The sequence below is a fragment of the Prionailurus bengalensis genome, chromosome A1 (assembly GCF_016509475.1).
Source record: "Prionailurus bengalensis isolate Pbe53 chromosome A1, Fcat_Pben_1.1_paternal_pri, whole genome shotgun sequence".
NCBI lineage: Eukaryota > Metazoa > Chordata > Mammalia > Carnivora > Felidae > Prionailurus > Prionailurus bengalensis.
In genome coordinates, this window is record NC_057343.1 from 4,890,458 (window position 1) to 4,912,503 (window position 22,046).

At 47.3% G+C, this 22,046-nt stretch overlaps 1 protein-coding gene and 1 long non-coding RNA gene across 2 annotated transcripts; both read right to left on the reverse strand.

Moving 5' to 3' along the window:
• Positions 1-723: 723 nt before the first annotated feature.
• Positions 724-21,736, reverse strand: LOC122480671. Its single transcript, XR_006296616.1, has 4 exons — positions 20,264-21,736; positions 8,053-8,172; positions 6,572-6,745; positions 724-1,265 (listed from the first exon to the last, which is right to left on the reverse strand). It is a non-coding gene; the product is annotated as an uncharacterized LOC122480671 (long non-coding RNA).
• Positions 17,464-19,915, reverse strand: LOC122480665 (methylglutaconyl-CoA hydratase, mitochondrial-like). Its single transcript, XM_043575311.1, is given in 2 exon segments — positions 17,464-18,643; positions 18,646-19,915. Coding segments are annotated over 2 exon segments (756 nt in total). The 5' UTR covers positions 18,839-19,915; the 3' UTR covers positions 17,464-18,080.
• Positions 21,737-22,046: the final 310 nt, after the last annotated feature.

Below are 22,046 nucleotides of genomic sequence, written 5' to 3' on the forward strand. Positions count from 1 at the left end.
GGCCGGCGGCCTTTGAGAATCAGGTCACTCACACCCAGCCTGTTTCTGAAGCCTCTTCCCTCTCAGGGGGGCTTCAGGCCAAGAGTGACAGAAGCCCAGAGCAGTATGAGGATATCCGGGGCTCGGAAACTAGAATAGAGCACTTGCCTCGATTATGAGGGCGTGACTGACTGAGGCATTCGCCATTCTTCACGGATTACGATCTTATTAGTACTCAAACGTCCTGAGTGTGGCAGCAAAATTGGGAGACCACGTCACTTTTTAGTTTGATTCCCAGTAAAAGAAGGCACAGACAGAAAGGGAAGAGGGAGGGCCGGCCATGAAGACCGTTCTCAGACCACCACACACGCCACACTCTACGACAGTGGTCCAAACCGTGGTTGTCATCTTGGCCTGAATCCTCGCACTTGTATATATATAAGTTATATATATATTTTTACAAGGGTTGCTGCTGTGTGTGTTCTGCACACAGGAAGGGGGCTCGGTGCTGCCACAATTCTGCTGCCTTGGTAACAGCTCACAGTGTAGGGGCACAAGTCTTGCCCAGCTAAATTCCTTGTTTAACTATCTCCGTTAAAGCAGATACACGTTTAGGGTTCTTGCAAATAGCCCAGGGAGGCAAACTTGTGTTTCCTCTTAGCTCTGCAAAATTTTCAGTGGAAAGGATCAGAAATTCAATTAAATACAGGTAATTCAATTCAGACAGAGAGAATCAGGCTGATGGCACATCAGGACACTACCTTTATTATAGACAAAGCCACTCCTGGAGAATGTGGCTTCTGTCTGTGGGAGAGTGGGCTTCCTTACGCCTGACCCCCAATGGGCAGCTGGCCCACCGGGTCCATGCCCCGGGCGGACGCTGGTAAACTTGCGGCACAAGGAACCGTGTGGGATGTGTTCTCCCACCAAGGAGCCGGGGCGTCGAGGGGAGGAGGAGAGGACTGGGCTGCACCTTCCCACGCCCCCCATCCGGACGCAAGGGCTGTTGAAGCTTGGACGAGGGTACCCTCCTGCACGTGGAGACTGAGAACATGGAATGTGCAGGTTTGCTAAATGAGACAAGAGTTTCACCTACCGGCATACAGCTTCCCTTCTGTGTTCCACCAGCCCCTTTTGCTTTGGGGTAAAAGATGCACGGAGGGTCAGGTTCTAAGACACCAAATGACCAAGACCGCAGGGCTGCTCTGAACGAGCAGTGGGTTGCTTTTAAGAGATACGCAGCTTGTACTCATATGCCTGCCCCCAAATCGTCTGCATCCTGCTCCCTAAAGAGAAAGACAGGATTTGAGTGGTGGTGAGCACCCCAGAAATGCCAGCATGGGATGGGTGACGATGGGCCCCGGGACTTAGTGAGAGACAGAGGGGCTGAGAGGGAAAGCCGCTGGACCAGAGCAGCTGGGTTCTGACGCTGGCTGCGTGTGTGCATGTGTGTGCGTGTGTGCGTGTGAAGTCCCTTAACCTCTGGAGCCACTGCTCCTCAAACTTGAGGGCACTTGTCACCTGGAGAATTTGTTAAAAATGCCAAGTGCTGAGTTCTACCACAGCGATTCTGACAAAGATCAGGGACCCAATTTTTAACCAAGTGCTCCCCGCGTGAGTCTGACGCGGGTGACCCGTGGACCAGCGTTGCAGAAGCTGCATTTGGCCTCGCGTGGGGTAGCTCAGGGTGACGCCTTCCTGTGTCCCTGCCAGGGCCTCAGTGGGGATGAAGAGACACCACTGACGTAAGCCCATGTAGTCAATTTAAAGTCCTGTACAACTGCAGCATCATTCTGTGAATAAAGCCTCTGTTATTCCCTAGAAAACCTTTTGTGGCCCCCACTAACATGGTCTAGATTCTTCCCTAGGCATACAGAGTATGTGGCCACAGAGTCTTTTGTGATTTCTAAGTCGCACTCTGTATTCTAATGTCCGTTACCTTCTTGATGTGTTTTTCTCCCTCTGTTTTCCCCAAAGTCAGACGCTGCCTTTCCATGTTGGGTCTCATGTGCTATTTGTCAGCCACATCTCGATTCCCTTGTGTTTCTCTACAGCAGATTCTTTTTGAGCTCCCGCTCTGTCAGCCTCCTGGAGAAACCCGTCACTCAGAGACGGAGCGGGCAGTAGAGAGGTTTGCAATGGATTCGGGCCACTCCAGCCCTACGGAGTCCCCACTGGGACTTCTCCCGGGCCAGAGGACTTGTCCTACCTCAGTCGGTGGTGCTTTTGCTCCTGGCCCCCAGGGCCTCTGCGCTCACTGCCCTTGAACTGTCTCTGGCCCTGGGTTGAGCTGACACGGTCCAGGGCCAGCCTCTCAACATGGGGCATGGGGTCACACCTTCAGTCTTTGCCGGTCCCCAGAGGAACGGGCTGGCAGGCAGAACATACCGGACCTCAATTCTGTGCTTCCCAAACTCCTCAACGGAAGACACACACATCGTCCGTGTTTAAGAGAATTGTCATCTCTTCCTCTTGTTCTGCCGTGAATCTACTATATTGCCTCCTCCCACGTGTCAGCCAGCTAACAGACTGAAATAAATGTTTGCCGAACGGACAAATCGGTGAATACATGAACGGAACTGACAGGAGAGAGCCACTGATGTGATATCTAATCCCCGAGCTGTGTGGGATCAGGGTGGGGATAGAGGCCACCATAAAAGTCCCCCGAGAGTGGCCTCGATCCTAGTGCAAAAGTAAATGCCACCGGGGGCTAATTACATCTGAGCCTTGGAGACTGTGTAATATTACCACGCTTTAAGTTATTGTCATTTTCCCATTTTAAAAATACATATTCACAGATTCCTTTTTCTGTTAATAACACCCTTTTCTGTTACTCTGTGGCTGGGATGTATTCAAGCCAACTTAACAGAGAAACCTGGCAGTTCCATTTTCCTGCGTTTGGGGGACGTTTGAGCCAAAAGAATTGTGACATCCTCATAAATACATAAGATATCTGTGGCTCGGGCGTCTTGGAACAGAAGTGTGGTGTGGGAGGTGGCCAAATTGCTCATGCAAGGTGGAAAGGCACTCACATCCTCCTCACGTTTGTCGAGGATTGACTCTGCACGGGGGATCTAACAGAGCGAACAAGACGTCCTCGCCTCCATGAGATCACTGTCTCGAAAGAAAGGCAGACGGATCCACAGGCAATAGAATACCCTGTAACACCAGGTTCTGTTTTGTTGTGTTTAATCCGGGGGGGAAAAATGATTCTCCTCCCAGTGTCGTGAGACTCGAGGATGATTTTGAAAACTCTATTCATACTCGACACCTACTAGAACACTCCCACGGGAGGAGGTTCGTTCCTGAGTCACAGAAAACACGAAGAGGCAGATGGAACTAATAACAAAAGCTGGAAGATTCTATGGGTGCAGGGTCCGTCTTCCACAGCTGCCATGCAAGACAGCTGTGACATAGGAAGGCAGGGTGTCTTCATATGGGCCAGACCTCAGGGCTAAAGGAGACTTCAAGTTTAAAAAGCAAGATTTGATATAAAGTTGGTTTGGAAGACGCTGTTGAAGCAACCTACTGTTTAGCTCCGTCACTTCTCAAAGTGTTGCCTGGGGTGCCTGGATGGCTCAGTCGGTTAAGCGTCCAACTCTTGATTTCAGCTCAGGTCATGATCTCATGGTCATGGGATGGAGCCCTGAGTTGGGCTCTGTGCTGATACTGCAGAGCCTGCTTGGGATTCTCTTTCTCTCTCTGCTCCTCTCTCTCTCTCTCTCAAAAATAAATAAACTAAAAAAAAAAAAAGGATGTGCAGAATCTCAGGTCCTATTCTAGATGCACAGAATAAGAATATGCATTTTTTTAATGTTTATTTTTGAGAGAAAGAGAGAGAGAGAGACAGAGCACGAATTGAGGAGGGGCAGAGAGAGAGGGAGACACAGAATCCGAAGCAGGCTCCAGGCCCCGAGCTGTCAGCACAGAGCCCAATGCGGGGCTTGAACCCACAAGCTGCGAGATCCTGACCCGAGCAGAAGTCGGAAGCTTAACCCACTGAGCCACCCAGGCGCCCCAGAATGTACATTTGTAGCAACATCTCCAGGTGATTCACGTGCTCGTAACAGCTTCCGCAGTGCTGGTCTAGATCCGAAAAGATAGAGCCCAAGATAGATTTGGAAAGTCTAGGTCTGGAAAGAAGCTATAATCTAGGACACAGCTGGAAAGAAGATAGAGGGTAGAGACAAGGGCTGGAGGAGACAGAACATGTAAAGATTGCTATAAAGGACAGTCTGGAGGGTGAAGCCATCTCTTGTCTAGGAAACCTCTTCACTGCATTTTCTGAGACCCTGACAGTCTGAAATCATCTGCCTAAACTGTAATAATAGCTATAACACTTATATAGTACCAGACACACTTCCAGGCAGTTTACGTGCAGCAACTAACTTCATCCCCACAACCCACAGAGTGGTGACTAATATTCTCCCATTGCACAGGTGAGAAAACTGAGGCGTTGAGAGGCAGTGCCTCTCCCAAGCCCATACATCTAGCAAGCCCCAGAAATAGGCTTTATTATTTTTTTAAGTTTATTTCTTTACTTTGAGAGAGAGAGAGAGAGAGGGAGAGAGAGGTTGTGCTTGAATGTATGCGCAAGCAGGGGAGAGCAGAGAGATGGGAGTGGGGGGGGGGGAGAGAGAGAGAGAGAGAGAGAGAGAGAGAGAGAGAGAGAGAGAGAATCCCAAGCAGGCTCTGCACCGCCTTCACGGAGCCCGAGGCGGGGTTGAACTCACCAACTGCAAGATCATGACCTGGGCCGAAATCAGGAGTGGGAGGCTTAACCACTGAGCCGCCCAGGAGCCCCAGAACCAGGCTGTAAACCCAGGCGGTGCCACCCCTGCCTCTGTAGCTTGTTATGGCCTTGCTCTTATGCCTCATAGCATCCTAAGCTGCTTCTATCAGCTTCTTGTTCTTACTGTTTCCCTTTGAGGGTTTTGTCTGTTTGTTTAAGATAACCATCCTGGGGTGCCTGGGTGGCCCAGTCGGCTTAGGACCAACCCTCGATATGACTCAGGTCATGATCTCACCCTTGTGAGATCCAGCTCAGCCTCGGGCTCTGTGCTGACAGTGCAGAGCCTGCTGGGGACTCTCCCTTTCTCTCTGCCCCTCCCCTGCATGCATGTACTCTCTCTCTCTCTCTCTAAACAAATAAATACATAAACTTTTTGAAAAAGAAAAAAAGGAGGCGCCTGGGTGGCTAAGTCAGTTAAGTGTCCGACTTCGGTTCAGATCATGATCTGAGGGTTTGTGAGTTCGAGCCCCAGGTCGGGCTCTGTGCTGACAGCTTGGAGCCTGAAGTCTGCTTCGGATTCTGTGTCTCCCTCTCTCTCTCTCTGCTCCTCCCCCATTCACACTCTGTCTCTCAAAAATAAATACATGTAAAAAAATAAAAATAAAATTTTAAAGCTCACTACCTAGAGATAAACTTTGCTAACATTCATTAATGGTTTTTTTTTGGAGGGGAGGGGGGTTGCCTGGGTGGCTCAATCGGTTGAGCATCCAACTTCGGCTCAGGTTATGATCTCACGGTTTGTGGGTTCAAGCCCCGCGTCAGGTTCTGTGCTGACAGCTTGGAGCCTGGAGCCTGGAGCCTGCTTCAGATTCTGTGTCTCCCTCTCTCTCTGCCCCTCCCCCACTTGTGCTCTGTCTCTGTCTCTCTCAAAAATAAATAAAATGTAAAAAAAAAAAAAAAAAAAAAAAAAAAAAGAAAGAAAGAAAAGAAAAGAAAAAAAGGATCACATCCTAACTCTGCTGTTCCAAGGAGGAATAAGGGGAAGACGCTGGTGCGTCCTGGGCCATTTCATCCCCCGGCTTCGTGCCCTCCCACCTGTCACTGTCATGTACAAATTGGCAGGCTCCAGGCTGAATTCAGTGTGTTTTGCTTCACCATAAGTGTTTTAAAACTCAGACATTTTCATACAAAAATCTGCATATTCACACTGCTCGCTCCAGATGGCCGCGGTACCCACGGCTCCCTGGCCTGCTTCATTTGTACACACTCAGTCTCCCCTTTTGTCCCCGCCTCCAAATGTGAGCGCCGTGAGAATGTGTGTCTCCATCAGGCATCTGGGTTGTTCCTTGAGCCTAGTGCCACGCATCGGGATGGAGGAGCTGTCGTCGACGCTTCTCGGCCTGGGCACCTTGGGCAGGAGCCAAATGGAGAGGAGAGGGGAGCAGGGCGCCAGAGGAATGGCCGAGGAGGAGAGAGCAGAGGAACCAACGCGGGGAATCCTAGACTTCGCAGGGGAGGCTTTTGCGAAATGACTGTAAATCAGGGTGATTCAAACACAGATCCTTACTTAGGAGCAAGCTGTTGGGAAAGCCCTGTCGTCTTTGAGTCAAAGCCCATGTGGTCGTCTGTGGAAACGTGCCATGTTCTATCAAGGAGCTGATTTCTTAATAAGTGAATTCATTTTCTCCCGTAACATGCTCCCCTTCATTCACCATCTGTCCCTTCGAACGTGCGTTGGTGGATCCCTTCCAAGAGGTTCGCAGGTTTAGAAGTGGGATGAATGTGCGAGAAAACGCTTCACTGCCAGGAGGGCTGTTCTGTTCCCCACCCTCACCAGTGTGCCAGCGAACGTGTCCTTACCTGTCCTGTGCTGCTCAGAAGCATGAGTATTCATGACACGCGGGTGCAATACCACAGTCGACGTTTTAAGGGAATATGGTCGTGCTCTGTCTGCGTTACCAGGGAAGCTGATTGCACCGTGACCCGCCGTGGGCCGGACCAAAGCCTCCGTATTTCCCACCTGTCAGCTGGGTTCTGGAATACAGTTGCAATAAGACAAGATTTAACAAGATTGGTGACTCAGTTCACTGAGTTTTTGCCTAAGTTCAAAAAACAAATCCCCACGTTAACACAAGTGATTATTTCGGTCCGCTGGAGGGAATTCTGTAAGTATACTAAATATGCCTGCACCTTGCTTTTTCTACTGGGAAAATATCCAAAGGGAAAAAGTCAGAGTCTGGAAGGAAGAAAACCGAACCTCCTGTATTTGGACACTTAGACTTTAATTGGGCCTTAAACTTGAAATCCTATCATTTCTCTTGGTCTCAGATTCTCCTTCTCTCTCTGCCTTTTGTGCTTCCCTCTCTCTCTTAAGCATATCTTTGAACTGTGTATTTGGTACCATTTATGCCACTTAGTTGTATCCTTTAAAAAAATTTTTTTAATGTTTATTCATTTTTGAGAGAGAAACAGAGCGCAAGTGGGGAGGGGCAGAGAGAGGAGGAGACACAGAATCCGAAGCAGGCTCCAGGCTCCGAGCTGTCGGCACAGAGCCGGGGGCGGGGCTCGAACTCACGAACCGCGAGATCATGACTTGAGCTGAAGTCGGGCACTTAACCGACTGAGCCCCCCAGGCGCCCCAAATCTTCATCTTCATACACTCACTTGCACAGCACCTCCTGAGTATCTAAAAAGCTTTCAGACAGATGCTTAATCTCATGTGATCGTCTCAGAACCCTGTGAACCAGGAGCTACTATTTCCATTTCATGGGGAACCTGAGATGCAGCAAGAGAAAGAAACTTATATGGGACAAATGGCCAGGGGCAGAGCTGAGATTTAAAACTGAGCCCTCTTGGGGCACCTGGGTGACTCAGTTGGTTAAGCATCCGACTTCACCTGACTTCAGCTCAGGTCATGATCTCACAGTTCATAGGTTCGAGCCCCGTGTCAGGCTCTGTGCTGACAGCTCAGAGCCTGGAGACGGCTTCGGATTCTGTGTCTCCCTGTCTGTCTGCCCCTCCCCCACTTGCACTCTGTCTCTCAAAAATGAATACATGTTAAAAAAATCAAAAAAAAAAAAAAAAAGCATCCAACTTCAACTCAGGTCGTGATCTCACGGTTTGTGAGTTCAAGCCCCATATCGGGCTCTGTACTGACAACTCGGAGCCTGCTTGGGATTCCATCTCTCTCTCCCTCTCTCTCTGCCCCTTCCCCACTCTCACACACTCTCTCTTTCTCTCCAAATAAGCTTTAAAAGATAAAATAAAAAATAAAACTAAAAATGAGATTTCCTGTGTGCTTTCTTGCATGTTAGAGTGTTTCAATGGATATAAGGACTTACCGATATATAAATATCAAGAGCTCTACACACAGACTTCCTGGAGGTGAATCCTGGCCCTGCCATTTACCATCCAGGGAGCTTTGGACCCGTTACATAGCCTCTTTGTGCCTCCCTCTTCATCTGTAAAATGGAATAATGTCTACATCATAGAATCACCATGAGAATAAAATAAGCTAACACACGGAAAGCACATATGAAAGCGTGGACAGGACCCCGCACTCGCCTGTCACCAACCTAACACTGCTGGTGAAGGTTCAGCATAAAAGGCAGTATCCGCACCAGAATCGTATGATCGGGTGTCCATAGCTAAATGACCAGGAAGGAAGAAAACTCAGCAGGTTTTCTGGATATCAGTTTTCCTTAGCTCTCGTCAAAATGCCATCCAGGCTAGAATTAGCAGAGGCCTGGGATTCAAACGTTTTAAAAGCTGGTGAGGGTGTCCTGTGAACTGCTTGTTTAAACAGCACATATAGTAGATGGAAAGAGGGTCCATTACTGCAGGCTCTTATCTCTTGCAAGGTTAAGAAGCTGTCTCTTCTAGAATCATCATTAGTCAGTGAAATAAAGGGTGACAATAGCTTACATTTCCACTTCAATCTTCTCGCACAAAAAAAAAAAAACCCCACAAAAAAACAGTTTAATCTGATAAGGCAAAATGCTAACATGTTTCAAAGCTCCCATTACACAATTCAAAGAGAGTTTAGGAGTTTTCTTTATTTCTCTTAAATTATTCATAACATAAATCTTTGAAATATTTAAACTCCTTTCTCCAGTAGTCAAAGGAGAATGCTGATGGAAAGCTCTCTGTGCGTGCCCAAAAGGGACAGATCGATGCTTGCCGATGGGGGAGGGGGCAGGGGGAGGGGCACCGCAGCCTGGAGCGGGAATGGCCTCCCCATAGAACCTTCAAAGGCTTTCATTCTGCACGCTCTTGCTTTCTGGGACTGGGAATGTCTTCCTTTTGAGATCCAGGTTTTACCAAATGGGATTTACTTTTTCTAACGTTGTTCTCAAGGAAGAGCCTTTAACGAAACACAAGCAAAACATGCGAAGAAGTGGGACCGTCCTCCTACAGCAAATGAAAAGTCGCTCATTAGCAAAACACCGGGGTGCTACCATCCAGACGCCAGTGCAGCTGGCACCAATTCTGAGAGGAGAATGATTCATTACCATGGTTACTGATGCCCGAAATATTACCTTCTGCAATCAGCACACACAAAGATCCTTTAAAGAGAGTGTAAAAATTAGAGCACTGTAAACAATTAGTGAAAATTGCCAGCGGGCACGGAGGCTGAACTTACACAATGCTGCTTTCAGGGCCGAAAACCAGAGGGGACCACTGCGGCACCAGCAAATCTTGCTCAAGGCAAAAAAAGACACTCCTGTTCAGGGAGCCAGCTGCAGGCCTCGCCCACAAACATTTCTGTACAAATCTGTTATCAGTCACCAGGGCGGGTTAGGAACAGACCTATCTAGTTGGTAATATTTGTACGATCAGATTCTAGTTCATTAGACACATAATTTCATTTAAAAAAAAAATTTTTAACGTTTATTCACTTTTGAGAGACAGAGCACGAGCAGGGGAGAGGCAGAGAGAGAGGGAGACACAGAATCCGAAGCAGGTTCCAGGCTCCGAGCTGTCAGCACAGAGCCCGATGTGGGATTCGAACCCACAAACCACGAGATCATGACCTGAGTGGAAGTCGGAGGCTCAGCCGACTGAGCCACTCAGGCGCCCCTAAACGCATAGCTTTTTAAAGCTTTTTTTAAAAAAGATTAATAAACCTTATTTAAAAATTTTTTTTAATTTTTTAAGTGTTTATTTCTGAGACAGAGTCAATTTTTGAGAGACAGCGCCCCAATAAAACTCATTTTTAATGCCAGTTTTAAGTTCCCAACAAAATTGAGCAGAAAGCACAGAGATTTCCTCCCCCCACATTTGTACAACTATCAACATCCCCTGCCAGAGTGTTACATGTGTTGTAATTGATGCACCTATAAAAACTGATGAACTTACACTCACACATCATTATCACCCAAAGTCCATGGTTCACATTAGTGTTCACTCTCGGTGTTGCACGTTCTACGGTTTGGGGCAAATGCATAATGACACGTATGCACCATGATAGCACCCTGCGAGTATTTTCACTTCCCTAAAATCGTCTGTGCTCTGCCTGTTCATCCCTCCCCACCCCCACTCTCCCACCCCTGGCAATCACTGATCTTTTCACTGTCTCCACAGTTTTGTCTCTTTCAGCATCTCATATAGTTGTAATCACACAGCATGTAGCCTTTTCGGATCGGCTTCTTTCACTTAGTGATAGGCATTTAAGTTTCCTCCGTGTCTTTTCGTGGCTCGATAGTCCATTCACCTACTGAAGGACGTTTTGGTGGCTTCCGAGTTTTGGCAACTCTGCATAAGGCTGCCATAAACAACCGTGTGCAAGGTTTTTGTGTGGACAGAAGTTTTTGACTCCTTTAGGTAAAAACCAAGGAGTGTGACTACTGGATCATATGGTAAGAGTATGTTTAGTTTTGTAAGAAACTTCCAAACTGGCTGCACCATCTGTACTCCCATCAGCAATGAGGGAGAGGCCCCCAAGGTCGGTGTTTGCAAAGCATCTTGCAAAATGCTCTGTGTCCTAACACTAATATTACAGTCCAGTGCTCTTGCTTCTTAGTAATAAGATAGGGATGCGAAAGTGGGAGGAAAGGAAGCGTGGTTGTTAAATGGCAGAAGTTTGCCTTTCAAACTGCAGTGGACTCTCTTCCAAGTCTTTAAATAGGAAACTAGATTAACTTCCATAAAAAAAGCTTTCACTGAGTGGATGAGTCATTCCCGTACATATCTTATTCTATTTAAAGAATGTCAACACCTTGAGGCAATCTGTGCTTTCCCAAAATCTGGTCCAAACTCAGCAAATCCCAAAGCCCCACCCTGCTCTGCTGAAAATGGCGGCAGTAAAAACTCCGTCATTCAAATCTCTGATTTACTGAAATGTACCTTCCACCGCGTAATTTCTTCATAAAGAGGTGGCTAAATCAATTGGTAGTATAAACAAGATAATAACCTATAAGGAGCAGGCACTTTTGCATTTTGCAATGTAATTTGCAAAGTCAGTTAAAACGTTGATGTTTGGGGCACCTGGGTGGTTCAGTCGGTTGGGCGTCTGACTTCGGCTCAGGTCATGATCCCCAAATCCGTGAGTTCCAGCCCCGTGTCGGGCTCTGTGCTGACAGCTCCGAGCCTGGAGCCTGCTTCCGATTCTGTGTCTCCCTCTCTCTCTGTCCCTCCCCCCGCTTGTGCTCTCTCTCTCTCTCAGTAAACATTTAAAAAATTAAAATAAAAAACATTGATGTTTATCATCTATTCTTTAAAGAACAGTGATTCATCAGTGCTTTATTAGCCACTAGTATGGTCTCAAGTGGATGAGATTTGATAGAAATACAGATAGAGATATAATGTGATCGCCACATGAGCAAGGTTTTTTTGTTTTTTGCTTTTTTTTTTTTTTTTGGTTTATATTGTCCATTGTTTTATCCCGAGCACCTGGAAAAGTTGTAGCACATAGAAGACCATATACAAATGTTTATACATATTTGTATATGGTCTTCTATTATCTACATTGCCTTCAAATACACACGCACGTTGGCATACATGAATGAATGAATGTGAAGGCTCTTTCCTCTTTTGAATTCAAAGAGTTGTTGACAGATTTTTGTGAGTTTTCTTTTTCTGAGTGCATGAGCTCTGTAAGGCTCCATGAAGGCTGGAACAGGGTCTTAGAGTTCTGTGTATTTTTAGTCTCATCAGATTCTTGCTCTCAGCTTCGCCAATTTCTTTCTGGTCCACTGGGTCCTGGCCTGGCCCTGTGGGCTCCTTCTGCTTCGCCCCGGATCTTGTGTCTCCAAACCCAGTTGGAAAGGGCCCTGGTTTCTTCTTTGCTTCTCTTCGATGTGCTTCTTTTAACCTCCAAAGAGTAACTAAAGGTGATATAACTAGCTTTTCCACAGTGCCAGTGGTTGATGTGCAATTATATGCAACTAACAGCTGACAGGGAACAAGGTCAGCTGTTAGGAAATATCCATTGTACGCCAAGGCATGGTCAATGAAAGCAAACTGGCCAAAAGGCTGGGAACTGGCGAAATCGATGGGCTTATCCTTATGTAGCTCCCCAAACAGATTTCACTTGAGGGGACTGATCTAGCCGTCCCTACCCCTGATTTTTTTCTCTTTAGAACAATTACGTAGGTTCCTGAGATTCACGGGGCCTGAGTTCAGTCGTGTGTCTGCCGGGACTTCAGGGCAGAGGCGTTAAGGACAGGTGTAAGAATTACAACAAGAAACCTCACCGATACACGCTGATGGGGGCCTGCCCCGTTTCCCACAAAGTGAGGCTGGGGCTTGGCAGGTGTGGAGCTCCTGTAGGGACCCTCGTGTCAGTGCCTCAGTATCCAGGACACCTCTGCCTAGGGAAGAAATCGAAGAACAAAGGAAATTTCCAGTCCTACTCTTCTTCCTCAGCATGATGGCATAGACAAGGGCGCCGGCTTGCAGCCCATCCCAGATGGATTAACATCTCTGCTCGCTACTTACCACTGCATCATTTCAGGAAAGTTGCGTAACTTCTCTGAGCTTGAGTTTCTGTAACTGTTAAATGACAAAAGTAATCGCCTGCCTCATAAGGTTGTGACAAGGATCAGCTGCCAGTGAGTATAGTGCGTGGGGTCCACCGGAAGCCCCTGGCGATTCTGTCTCAACTATTCTCCTGATGTGTTCTAACATGCTCTCCTATAAGATGTTACCGTCGTAACAGCAACTGGACGGACCGGCCCCGCGTGGGCTGCCTCTGTTCACTCCTCTTACCCACCCTGAGCGTTCTAGACCTTAGCACTCTGACCCGTCTCCGGTGGCTGACCCGACTCCACGATGCAATAATATGAAACATACATATTTCATTTGAGATTTTATGAGGATTCAGTGCAGACGTCTCAGCACCCAACGCACAGCAGAAACAGTAGAATTTCCCCATTAAACACCCCAGTTCTTTCTTCGAAAACTTCCCTGGACTGTAATCAACCTCACCTCTTCTCTGGAAACACAGATTCCAAAGACTTTGCTGGATGCCGGGAGCAAGCCAACCCCACCCTCGGCTTTATGCCCCACATCTCCCAACATGGGGCTGTGGTCAGCAAATCCCTGCCTGGCCCAACGGCTGGTGTGGTTCTGAAGCCCCACAACCGTGGCCTAGTCACATCTCTCTGTCCTCCTCTCTCCTGTCCTCCAGGAAGGAAGAAACACAAGGCAAACCTAGTGTGAGAAATGACATTCATTCGCAGTGTTTCTGGGGCTGCTCAAGTTTGCATGGCCAAGGGGTTCAGGGCTGCCCATGCTGGCCCCTGATTCCAAAGCCTTAACTTTCCACTATGTTTCCCTTGGGCTTCGAGCAGACAACTGGTTTTTCTGTCCCATCCTGCACTGGTGCATTTTAAGGAGAATATTGGAGATGTCCAAATCGACTCCCTCCATCAGTCATGACGTGAAGTGAACCAGAGTTCGAGGCCCTTGACTTCCTAAGAGTAATTGAACAAAAGGGATGGTTTCTCGGCAGACCAGACCCTCTCTCCCTTTCAGCCTCCTCCCCGGCTTACCTCTCCGGCCACACCCCGCTGGACTGGATCACACCTGATACCCTTCTGTGTGGTGGTAGGAGGTACGCTGTAAGCTTTACCATCCTTACTGCTCAGAGTTTGAATCTTGAGTTCCCCAACTTGCCACTGGGCACGTTAACTTAACCTCTGTGAGTCTCAGTCTCCCTACCTGTAGAACACGGATAGGATTACCTTCCTCAGAGGTTTATGGGTAAGACCCAATGCCTGGAACAGCACACATTCCCCACAGAGTGGCTATTGGTTCCTGATCTGGGCAGAGCTGGATTTGGGGATCCTGTGCCCATCCGACTGGCTTCGCGATGAGGGTCAGGTGGAGAGGTCGGCATGCCTTCCCCAGAGGCTGGCTCCGCCAGCACTGGGGCATATTCCTTTCTGCCTCGCTGGACATGGGATTTTATCCTTCACACCCTTTGCTTTCCTCAGATAAGGAAAAACGGGCCAGTGGTTCTCAACTGGGGCAACCATATTAAGTCCCGCACCCCTCACCCTCTGGAGGCGTTTTTGGCTGTCTCAGCTGGGAGGGGGTGGGGTTACCCCCTCTACCTGGTGGCGGGTGAGACCAGGGATGACGCTAAATATCACACAACGAACAACAGGACAGCCCCCACAACAAAGAATTAGCCAACCCAAAATGTTGATCGCGCCGAGGTGGAAAACCCTGGAAAAAGACCCTGTGTCCAGAATGTATGCGCTCACAGATAAAATGCCATTCTTTATGAATTGTGGGGGGGCGGGGGGAAGCTGTTGGAGGCAACTACGTACAAAGTATGCTCGTGGACAAATTCTCTGAAAAGAAAAACAAGAATTACCACCGGGAGGGGATGATATCAGATGATCTCAGATGGTTCTCTTGCGTTTTAAATCTTCTATCGTGTGGTTTGGGCCATAAGTAAAGGAAGGAAACGAATCGACCCAGAGGGTGGCACAGGGTTCGGCTACTAATTTAAACAAGATAACCAGCACTTGGAAATTCACTGACCCTCAAACTCTCTCCATTCACCCAGTGGGCCAATTTGTCCCCACCCAAGTCACTTTGCAAATGCACGAGATAGAATCACACCAAGAGAAATCAACATTTAGAGGGGCAAGAAAATCCATCCATGCGAAAATAATTTCAGTAGGGTTTTTAATATTCATTTAAGTTTTACTTCATTGTTCACTAAACCAGAAAATGACAGCAATCGCCGTGACTGGTTAGGTCACTTGGGCCAAAAAAATTTCTGGTTTGCCTGGCTTTTCCCTTTCAAATTTTTCTTTTTTCCTTTTTTCTTCCCAGAAACTGTTCTTAACTGCCAAGTCATTAAAAACTGCCGAACCAATCTGTGCATAAAACACAACCGAAGCAGAACAGGTCAGAGGGAAAAAAAGGATGCACTGAAAACACCTTCTACATTATACAACGGATGGTTTCCATAATAACAAAAGAAAAAAGAAAATAGGACATTTATAATGAAATGAAGTGGCTGAACATCAGAAGACATTCTTAAACTGAGGTGGAAAAAGACTCCAACACATAAGACAAAAGGCCAATCAGGGCAAGACGTATAAAAGTCCTATTCACTGAAGGCCAAAGAACGGCTTAGCTCCCAACATACTATTAAAGAACCACTCACACCCCACATTTCTCCTTAGCTGAGCGTGGGAGACACAATAACTGCTCTTAGTCACTGTCAGCATGGGGGGGAGGTAATTTGCATGTGATTTCCATACAATCTTTTTGCAGGCAGATTATGGCATTCACAAGTCTGAACTTTTCATTTTATTTTTTTTCAAAGAGAAGGATCCATTGACCAGCAGTATGGACAGCTGTTGTTATTTCTGCCCCTAACCGCTGGATGTTTGCAAGCTCCCAAATGGTCCTTTTGATTTATGTTTTAACACTCTGATCAATGCAAGGAAACGTGAAAACCTAACCTTTAATCTTTGAGATGGTTGAGATGGAATGAGCTTAGCTCTCCACGAGAAAATGCCAAAGTTACGAAATTATAAACTACATTATTTATGGAAGAGGAGTATGTCTTGACAAAAATTAGCTTTAAGGCAGAATTCTGTAATGGGTACAGATTATTTGATCTGCCCATTCTATCCTGTCTAGTCTTGCTGTCTTGCTGTCATAATCTGTTTATTTATTCATTGATTCATTTATGCCACACTCCACAAATGCTTCCAGGAAGTGCGCGCGCATGCACACACACACACACACACACACACACACACACAGAATACTTGAGGTGATAAAGCTGAGGAAAAAGAATGAAGCCAGGGAGAGATTAGAATATAGAATATACACCATGAAGTGCTGTGAGTTCCTATGGTGGGTAACAAATTTGGTGCCAGTCTTCTTAGTAGCCAAAGCAAAAAGCACATTCCCATTATTACAAAGTTCACAGAATAAAGAATGGTTCAGTTGTTCAGTGTTTTTCAACTATGAAACCTGAGAGAAAATTCTCTATTGTGCCTTGTGATGGCAGTTTCTTGAGGGATTTGTTAAGTAATCTAACAGTCGTGTTTTCTGTTTCATTACTTTCTGCACTTACCTGTATTGTTTTCAAAATAGGTAATAGAACACAATTTTGAAAAATCACTGCCTGGGGTGCCTGGGTGGCTCAGTCGGTTAAGCATCCGACTTCAGCTCAGGTCATGATCTCACGGTCCGTGAGTTCGAGCCCTGCGTCAGGCTCTGTGCTGATGGCTCAGAGCCTGAAGCCTGCTTCCAATTCTGTGTCTCCCTCTCTCTCTGCCCCTCCCCCATTCATGCTCTGTCTCTCTCTGTCTCAGAAAATAAATAAACATTAAAAAAAAGAAGAAAAAGAAAAATCACTGCCCTAGAGCAATTCACATATGTGCACAAGGAAGCATGCGTGGGGGCACTGGTCATAGCACTGCCGGACAGAAATAAAATAAATGTTCATCATTAAAAGAATGGATAAAGTTTGGGGCACCTAGGTGGCTCAGTTGGTTAAGCGTCCAACTGTGGCCCAGGTCATGATCTCATGGTTCATGGGTTCAAACCCCACATCGGGCTCTGTGCTGGGCTCTGTGCTGACAGCTCGGAGCCTGGAGCCTGCTTTGGATTCTGTGTCTCCCTCTCTCTGCCTTTCCCCTCTTGCACTATGTCTGTCTCTCTCTCTCAATAATAAACATTTAAAAAAAATTTTTTTTAAGTTATTTCTGTGGGGCGCCTGGGTGGCTCAGTCAGTTAAACGTCTGACTTTGGCTCAGGTCATGATCTCACAGTTTGTGACTTAGAGCCCTGAGTTGGGCTCCCTGCTGTCAGCACAGAGCCCGCTTCGGATCCTCTGTCTCCCTTTCTCACTACTCGTCTCCCCTCTTGCTCGCTCTCTCTCTGTCTCAAAAATAAACATTTTTTAAAGAGTTATTTTGGGGCACCTAGGTAGCTCAGTTGGTTAAGCATCTGACTTTGGCTCAGATCATGATCTCACAGTTCCTGGCTTCCATCCCCGTTGGGCTCTGTGCTGACAGCTCAGAGCCTGGAGCCTGTTTCAGATTCTGTGTCTCCCTCTCTCTCTCTGCCCCTCCCCAGCTTGTGCTCTCTTACTCTCTCTCAAACAGAAATAAACATTAAAAAAAATTTTTTTTTAAAGAATGGATAAATTTTGATATAGCCATACATGGGAATACAGTATAACTGTTGAAATAAATAGATGAATTAGATCGACATTACTAACATGGATAAATTTCAAAAACATTGAATTTAAAAAGCAAGTTAGAAGGTGATATGTATAGTGTGATTTAATTAATACAGGAGTTTAAATCTCCTTGAATAATACTATATGGTGTCTACAGAAACCTATAATTAACGAAAACACATAAACATGGATAACAATGATGCAGAACAACTTCAGGATAGTGATTCCTTCCGGGACGGTCATGACACTTTGAACTCTACACGGGCATGCAGGGTAGCTGGGAGCTTCCACTCTATCTGTAAGACTTTTCATTTTTTTGGTAGATAGAAATAATTTTATTTTGTATTGAGGCACAGCAGGCATACAATCCGTATTACTTCCTCGAGTGTGCAATACATTAGTTATTCACATTATAAAATTAAGGACAGAAAGCCTTGTATGCAGGGGATATTAAAAATGTGTGTCTAATTTTGAATCTGTCTCTGACAGCACCCACGACCAGCTTTATAAATCTGAATGCATACGACACGAGACACATTTGGATAAAGTATTCATATGGGTCCACTCCAGATGCTAATTCACTCTACAGATAACTCACTCTTCACCTTGGTCATTGGCACTCCAGGGTCTGAGGCACATGTGGATCTGAAAGACACTTCTGGAAGTACATTTATTACACTGGCCTTGTAAAGATTTCTGTTTCTTCTATTCTCCTTTAGAGCAAGGAGACCTTTTCTCTTTACAAGCAAGAAGACCTTCAAGCTTGTCTTTTGTTGGAAGAGTCTGAGCATAACAAGCTTCTTCTATGGCGAATCCTGTTACTAAATCAATCTCCATCCCTTGATTAATTGATAATTTTGCCATTTTTATTGCAACAGGTCCCTGAGGTAAAAACTTTCCTGCCAGGTCCAAGGCCTTGCGTGGGCTGGGCAGCATTCCTGCCTGGTTCTGTTCTAGAACGTGGCTGATCAAGCCCACTGCTTTGGCTTCTTGGGCATCGAGCACACGTGCAGAGAAGATGAAGTCTTTGATGAGGACCATCCCGATACCGCCTGGCAGTGGCTGTGACCCCCCTGCCTCTATTTCATTCATCACTGCTCTCATTTTGGAGACAAAAGGACCAACTTCACTGGGATTCACTTGGACTCTCTTCTTAAGGTCAGCACCAGCACAGAATATTCCTGGGACTTCACTCCTGACTATTACCGTCCGCGCTTTTGAATCAGATTTGAAAGCATCCACAGCTTTTGAGAGCATTTTTATCAGCTTTTACTGAATGGGTTTTTGGCATCGGCTCTGTTTATCCCAAGCACCGCAGTTCCTCGGCTCTCCTCTTCCAGGTACCGAACAGGCTGCTGGTCCTCTGTCCTCACCTCAGAGCGGTACCCCTCCATGGGGCCGACCCCCTGGCTGATGGCAGGCACCCAGCCCCACCCTAGATGCCTGGCCCACCCACAGGCCATCAAGGAACCAGGCAGTGCCCCCCCCCCCAACCTGTGGGGCCAATGCAGGTGCCCAAGGTCCCAGGTGCCCCCGAGGCCTTGTCTTAGACTTTCTTTACACAAAGAGATGAAACAGATATGGTAAACCAACGAACAGTCTAATTTTTCTTGTGGGCACTTGGGTGCCTATCATCGTCTTCTCTGAACTTCTCTGTGTATTGAAATATTTAATATTTAAACATAAAAATTTTAAATCATGAAAGGAAAGTTTGGGGACAGAGCTTGAAGGATCTAGAATGCCATGCCTAGGGTTCTGAACTTTATTCTTTAGGCATTAAGAATGTTTGTGCAAACTTAATTAAAAAAAAAAAGTGAGCAGAGGACAGAGTGGTCAGAGCTGTGTTCTAGAAAGATTACTCTACCAGGCACATAAAACTTCACTCTCTTGTTCTTCCCATGATACGTACTTAAGTCCATCCGTATCCTCTGATGTCTTCCCTGCCTAGTCTCAAAGTTGTCCCGCCACCAGACTCAGTGTTTCTTGTCTCAGCTGCAGCTGTGTGGTGTGGAAGATTTTGGTTATTGCACGGAGTGAATGGGAAAAATTGAGACCGAGGGCGGGGATGAGTTCGGGAATCAAGAAACATCGCTCCTATTAAGAACACCCTAAGGGGAGCGACATAAAATTAAAACTCAAAGCAGATGCTGTGCAAATCCCATGCCAATTCCCTGGTGGCCCAGCTCTTTCAAGTCCTGGCTTAGCTACATGTGATTAAGGGGAGCACATCAAATCCAAAAAGGCACACATGTCACAGACCCTCACTCGTTCCTCATTGGGGACCATTCCAAAGTATGTCATTACATTTTTCCCAGGAGTAAATTTGCCTGCGCAGGAGGCTGTGGGTCACGTCAGCTCCTCGACTGGGGACTGCCTATGTCAGAAACGAGTGCCTTCAAGGGTAAGTCGGGGCAATTTCCCACTCTGCAACCTGGCCATAACTCTGCTGTGGGTGCATCCCTTCCTTCCTTCTCCTTCCTTCCTTCTCTTTCCTTCCTTCCTTCCCTCCTTCCCTTTTTTCTTTCTTTCCTCCTTTCATTCCTTCCTTTCTTTCAGTTTATTTATTTTTGAGAGAGACCAGAGGAGCAGGGGAGGGGCAGAGAGAGACAGGTAGGGACACAGAATCCAAAGCAGGCTCCAGGCTCTGAGCTGTCAGCACAGAGCCCCACGTGGCTGTGGAACCCGTGACCAACGAGATCATGACCTCAGCCGAAATCAAGAGTGGGAGGCTTAACCCACTGAGCCACCCAGGGGCCCCTGCGCGTGTATTTCTATCAACATTTCCTTATCCTCCAGGGCGGGCCAGGAGGTGCTGCTCAGCAACAACAACAACAACAACAAAAGTTTCATAACGGTGCTGACGGACTCAACCAGGTATTTGTGCTAACCTTGGGGCCCTCCTCACAATCCTTTTATTCGTATTTTGCTGTCTCCTCTTCTCGGTGCCGGCGGGGCTGTTTCAGACGGCCAGTCATCCGAAGTTCCTCCCTGGCTCGGGCAGCAGGAGGCTCCCCTTTCCACCTGACGAAGAACATAACGAGCCCTCCTCGTCCTAAACCAACGCCTGGGGTTGGCACTACAGGTCCTTCCCTCCGCCGTCAGGGAAATTGGCCTAGAACCCGTCCCCGCACCGTCCGCAGGGCGGGCTCTTCAGCGCGCTGAAATCCCCCTGCTACAGTGATTGGGTCAGAGGCGATCACATGTCCTGGGGCCAGCCAATCAGAGTACTCCAAATCTGGGCCTTGGTGATTGGTTGGAGGATGAGTTTAAGGCCCAAATTGGTCTGGTCCAGCTCCTTGTCAGCGCTTGGGCACGCCCTCCTCCGGGAGGAAAACCACTCCTTTTTCCCTTGTCAGGGACTGGGCAGTGGTGTCCGAGAATTGGAGCCAACATTAGCAGAGGGAGGGAAAGAAACCAAGTTCTGCTGGCATTGTTTGAACTCCTAGGTGCCGCTCAGGCCTTGGACTTTTCACTACATGGACCAGGAGTTCCTTTTTCGTCCCAGGCAGTTTGAGCAAGGTTTTCTGTCACCTGCTGTTGGCCAAGCGTGACAGCTCCAGCGTCCTTTCACACGCCCCAAAGCGGCCTCTGCAGTTCACCACACAGACCCTGTCACCGTCCTTCTCGCCATCGGCAGGTGGCCTGCCCCTCCTCCGCAGAGAAAGGGAAACCATCCTGCACAAAGTCCACACTTCTCTCTGAGTTCTCGTGCATCTTGACCACCATCTTTGTTGAACTGTCCTCGGAGGAGTACTTCCTCCTGTGCAGAGTGAGCTGGGACCCCTCTGCTCCGGATCCTGTCCCTGCTGCTCTCCTCTGGGACTTAGCCTTATCAAGTACTCCTTCTTCCTTTTATCTTCAATCTCTCCTGCCCCAGTGGCTCTTTCTCTTGTGTCTATGAACTAAAAAAGAAAGAAAAGAAAAGAAGGAAATTAAAAGAACTTTCCTTCTTCCTGAAAATCAGCCTATCATCCTTTTTCCTTCCTTTACTTCACAACGTGTTCGCTTCAAAAAATACTCGCTACTCCCTGTACTTTCTTACCGTTCATTCCCTTCTCAATTCACTGCTGCAATTAGAATTCTGCCCCTCTACTTCCCTGAACCTGCCAAGTGCAGTGGCCTAATTTCAACATTTCACTCCTCTGTAACAGTTGATTCTGCTGCTGTGTCCTCTTCTAAATGGCCCGTTGAGCACTTCCCTCATAGATTTTACTGCTTTTTTTCAGGGCTTCTTCCTCCATTTCCTATCGCTTAAGCCAACAAACGTGTTGCCTTTTCTGGATTACAAAACCTGTTGAAAAATTGACGAGGCCTATTGTTTGTTTCCCTAGAAGCATGTACTTTGCAGGGTATTGATCAAGGTTGTTAGTAACAAACTGAAAAATATACTCCAGCTGGTGGAATCAAAAGGGGCTTGCCTAAGAGCACAGACAGTTCACATAAAGGTCGGGAGTGCGAAACTTCCAGGAACCCCGCACACGCAACGGAACTGCTCTGCCTCTGCCCAGTGAGAAGGCTCCTGAATCAAAGCCACCGCCAAGCTGCTGGCACCAAGCAGCTCTAGCGGGAACTGTGCCGGCAACGCGGTGCCCCGCACCCTGTGCCTCTCTCCGCATGCAACTCTGTGCGGATCAAGTCCCTCATGAGGGCAAGTGTCTTCAGACGACCCGG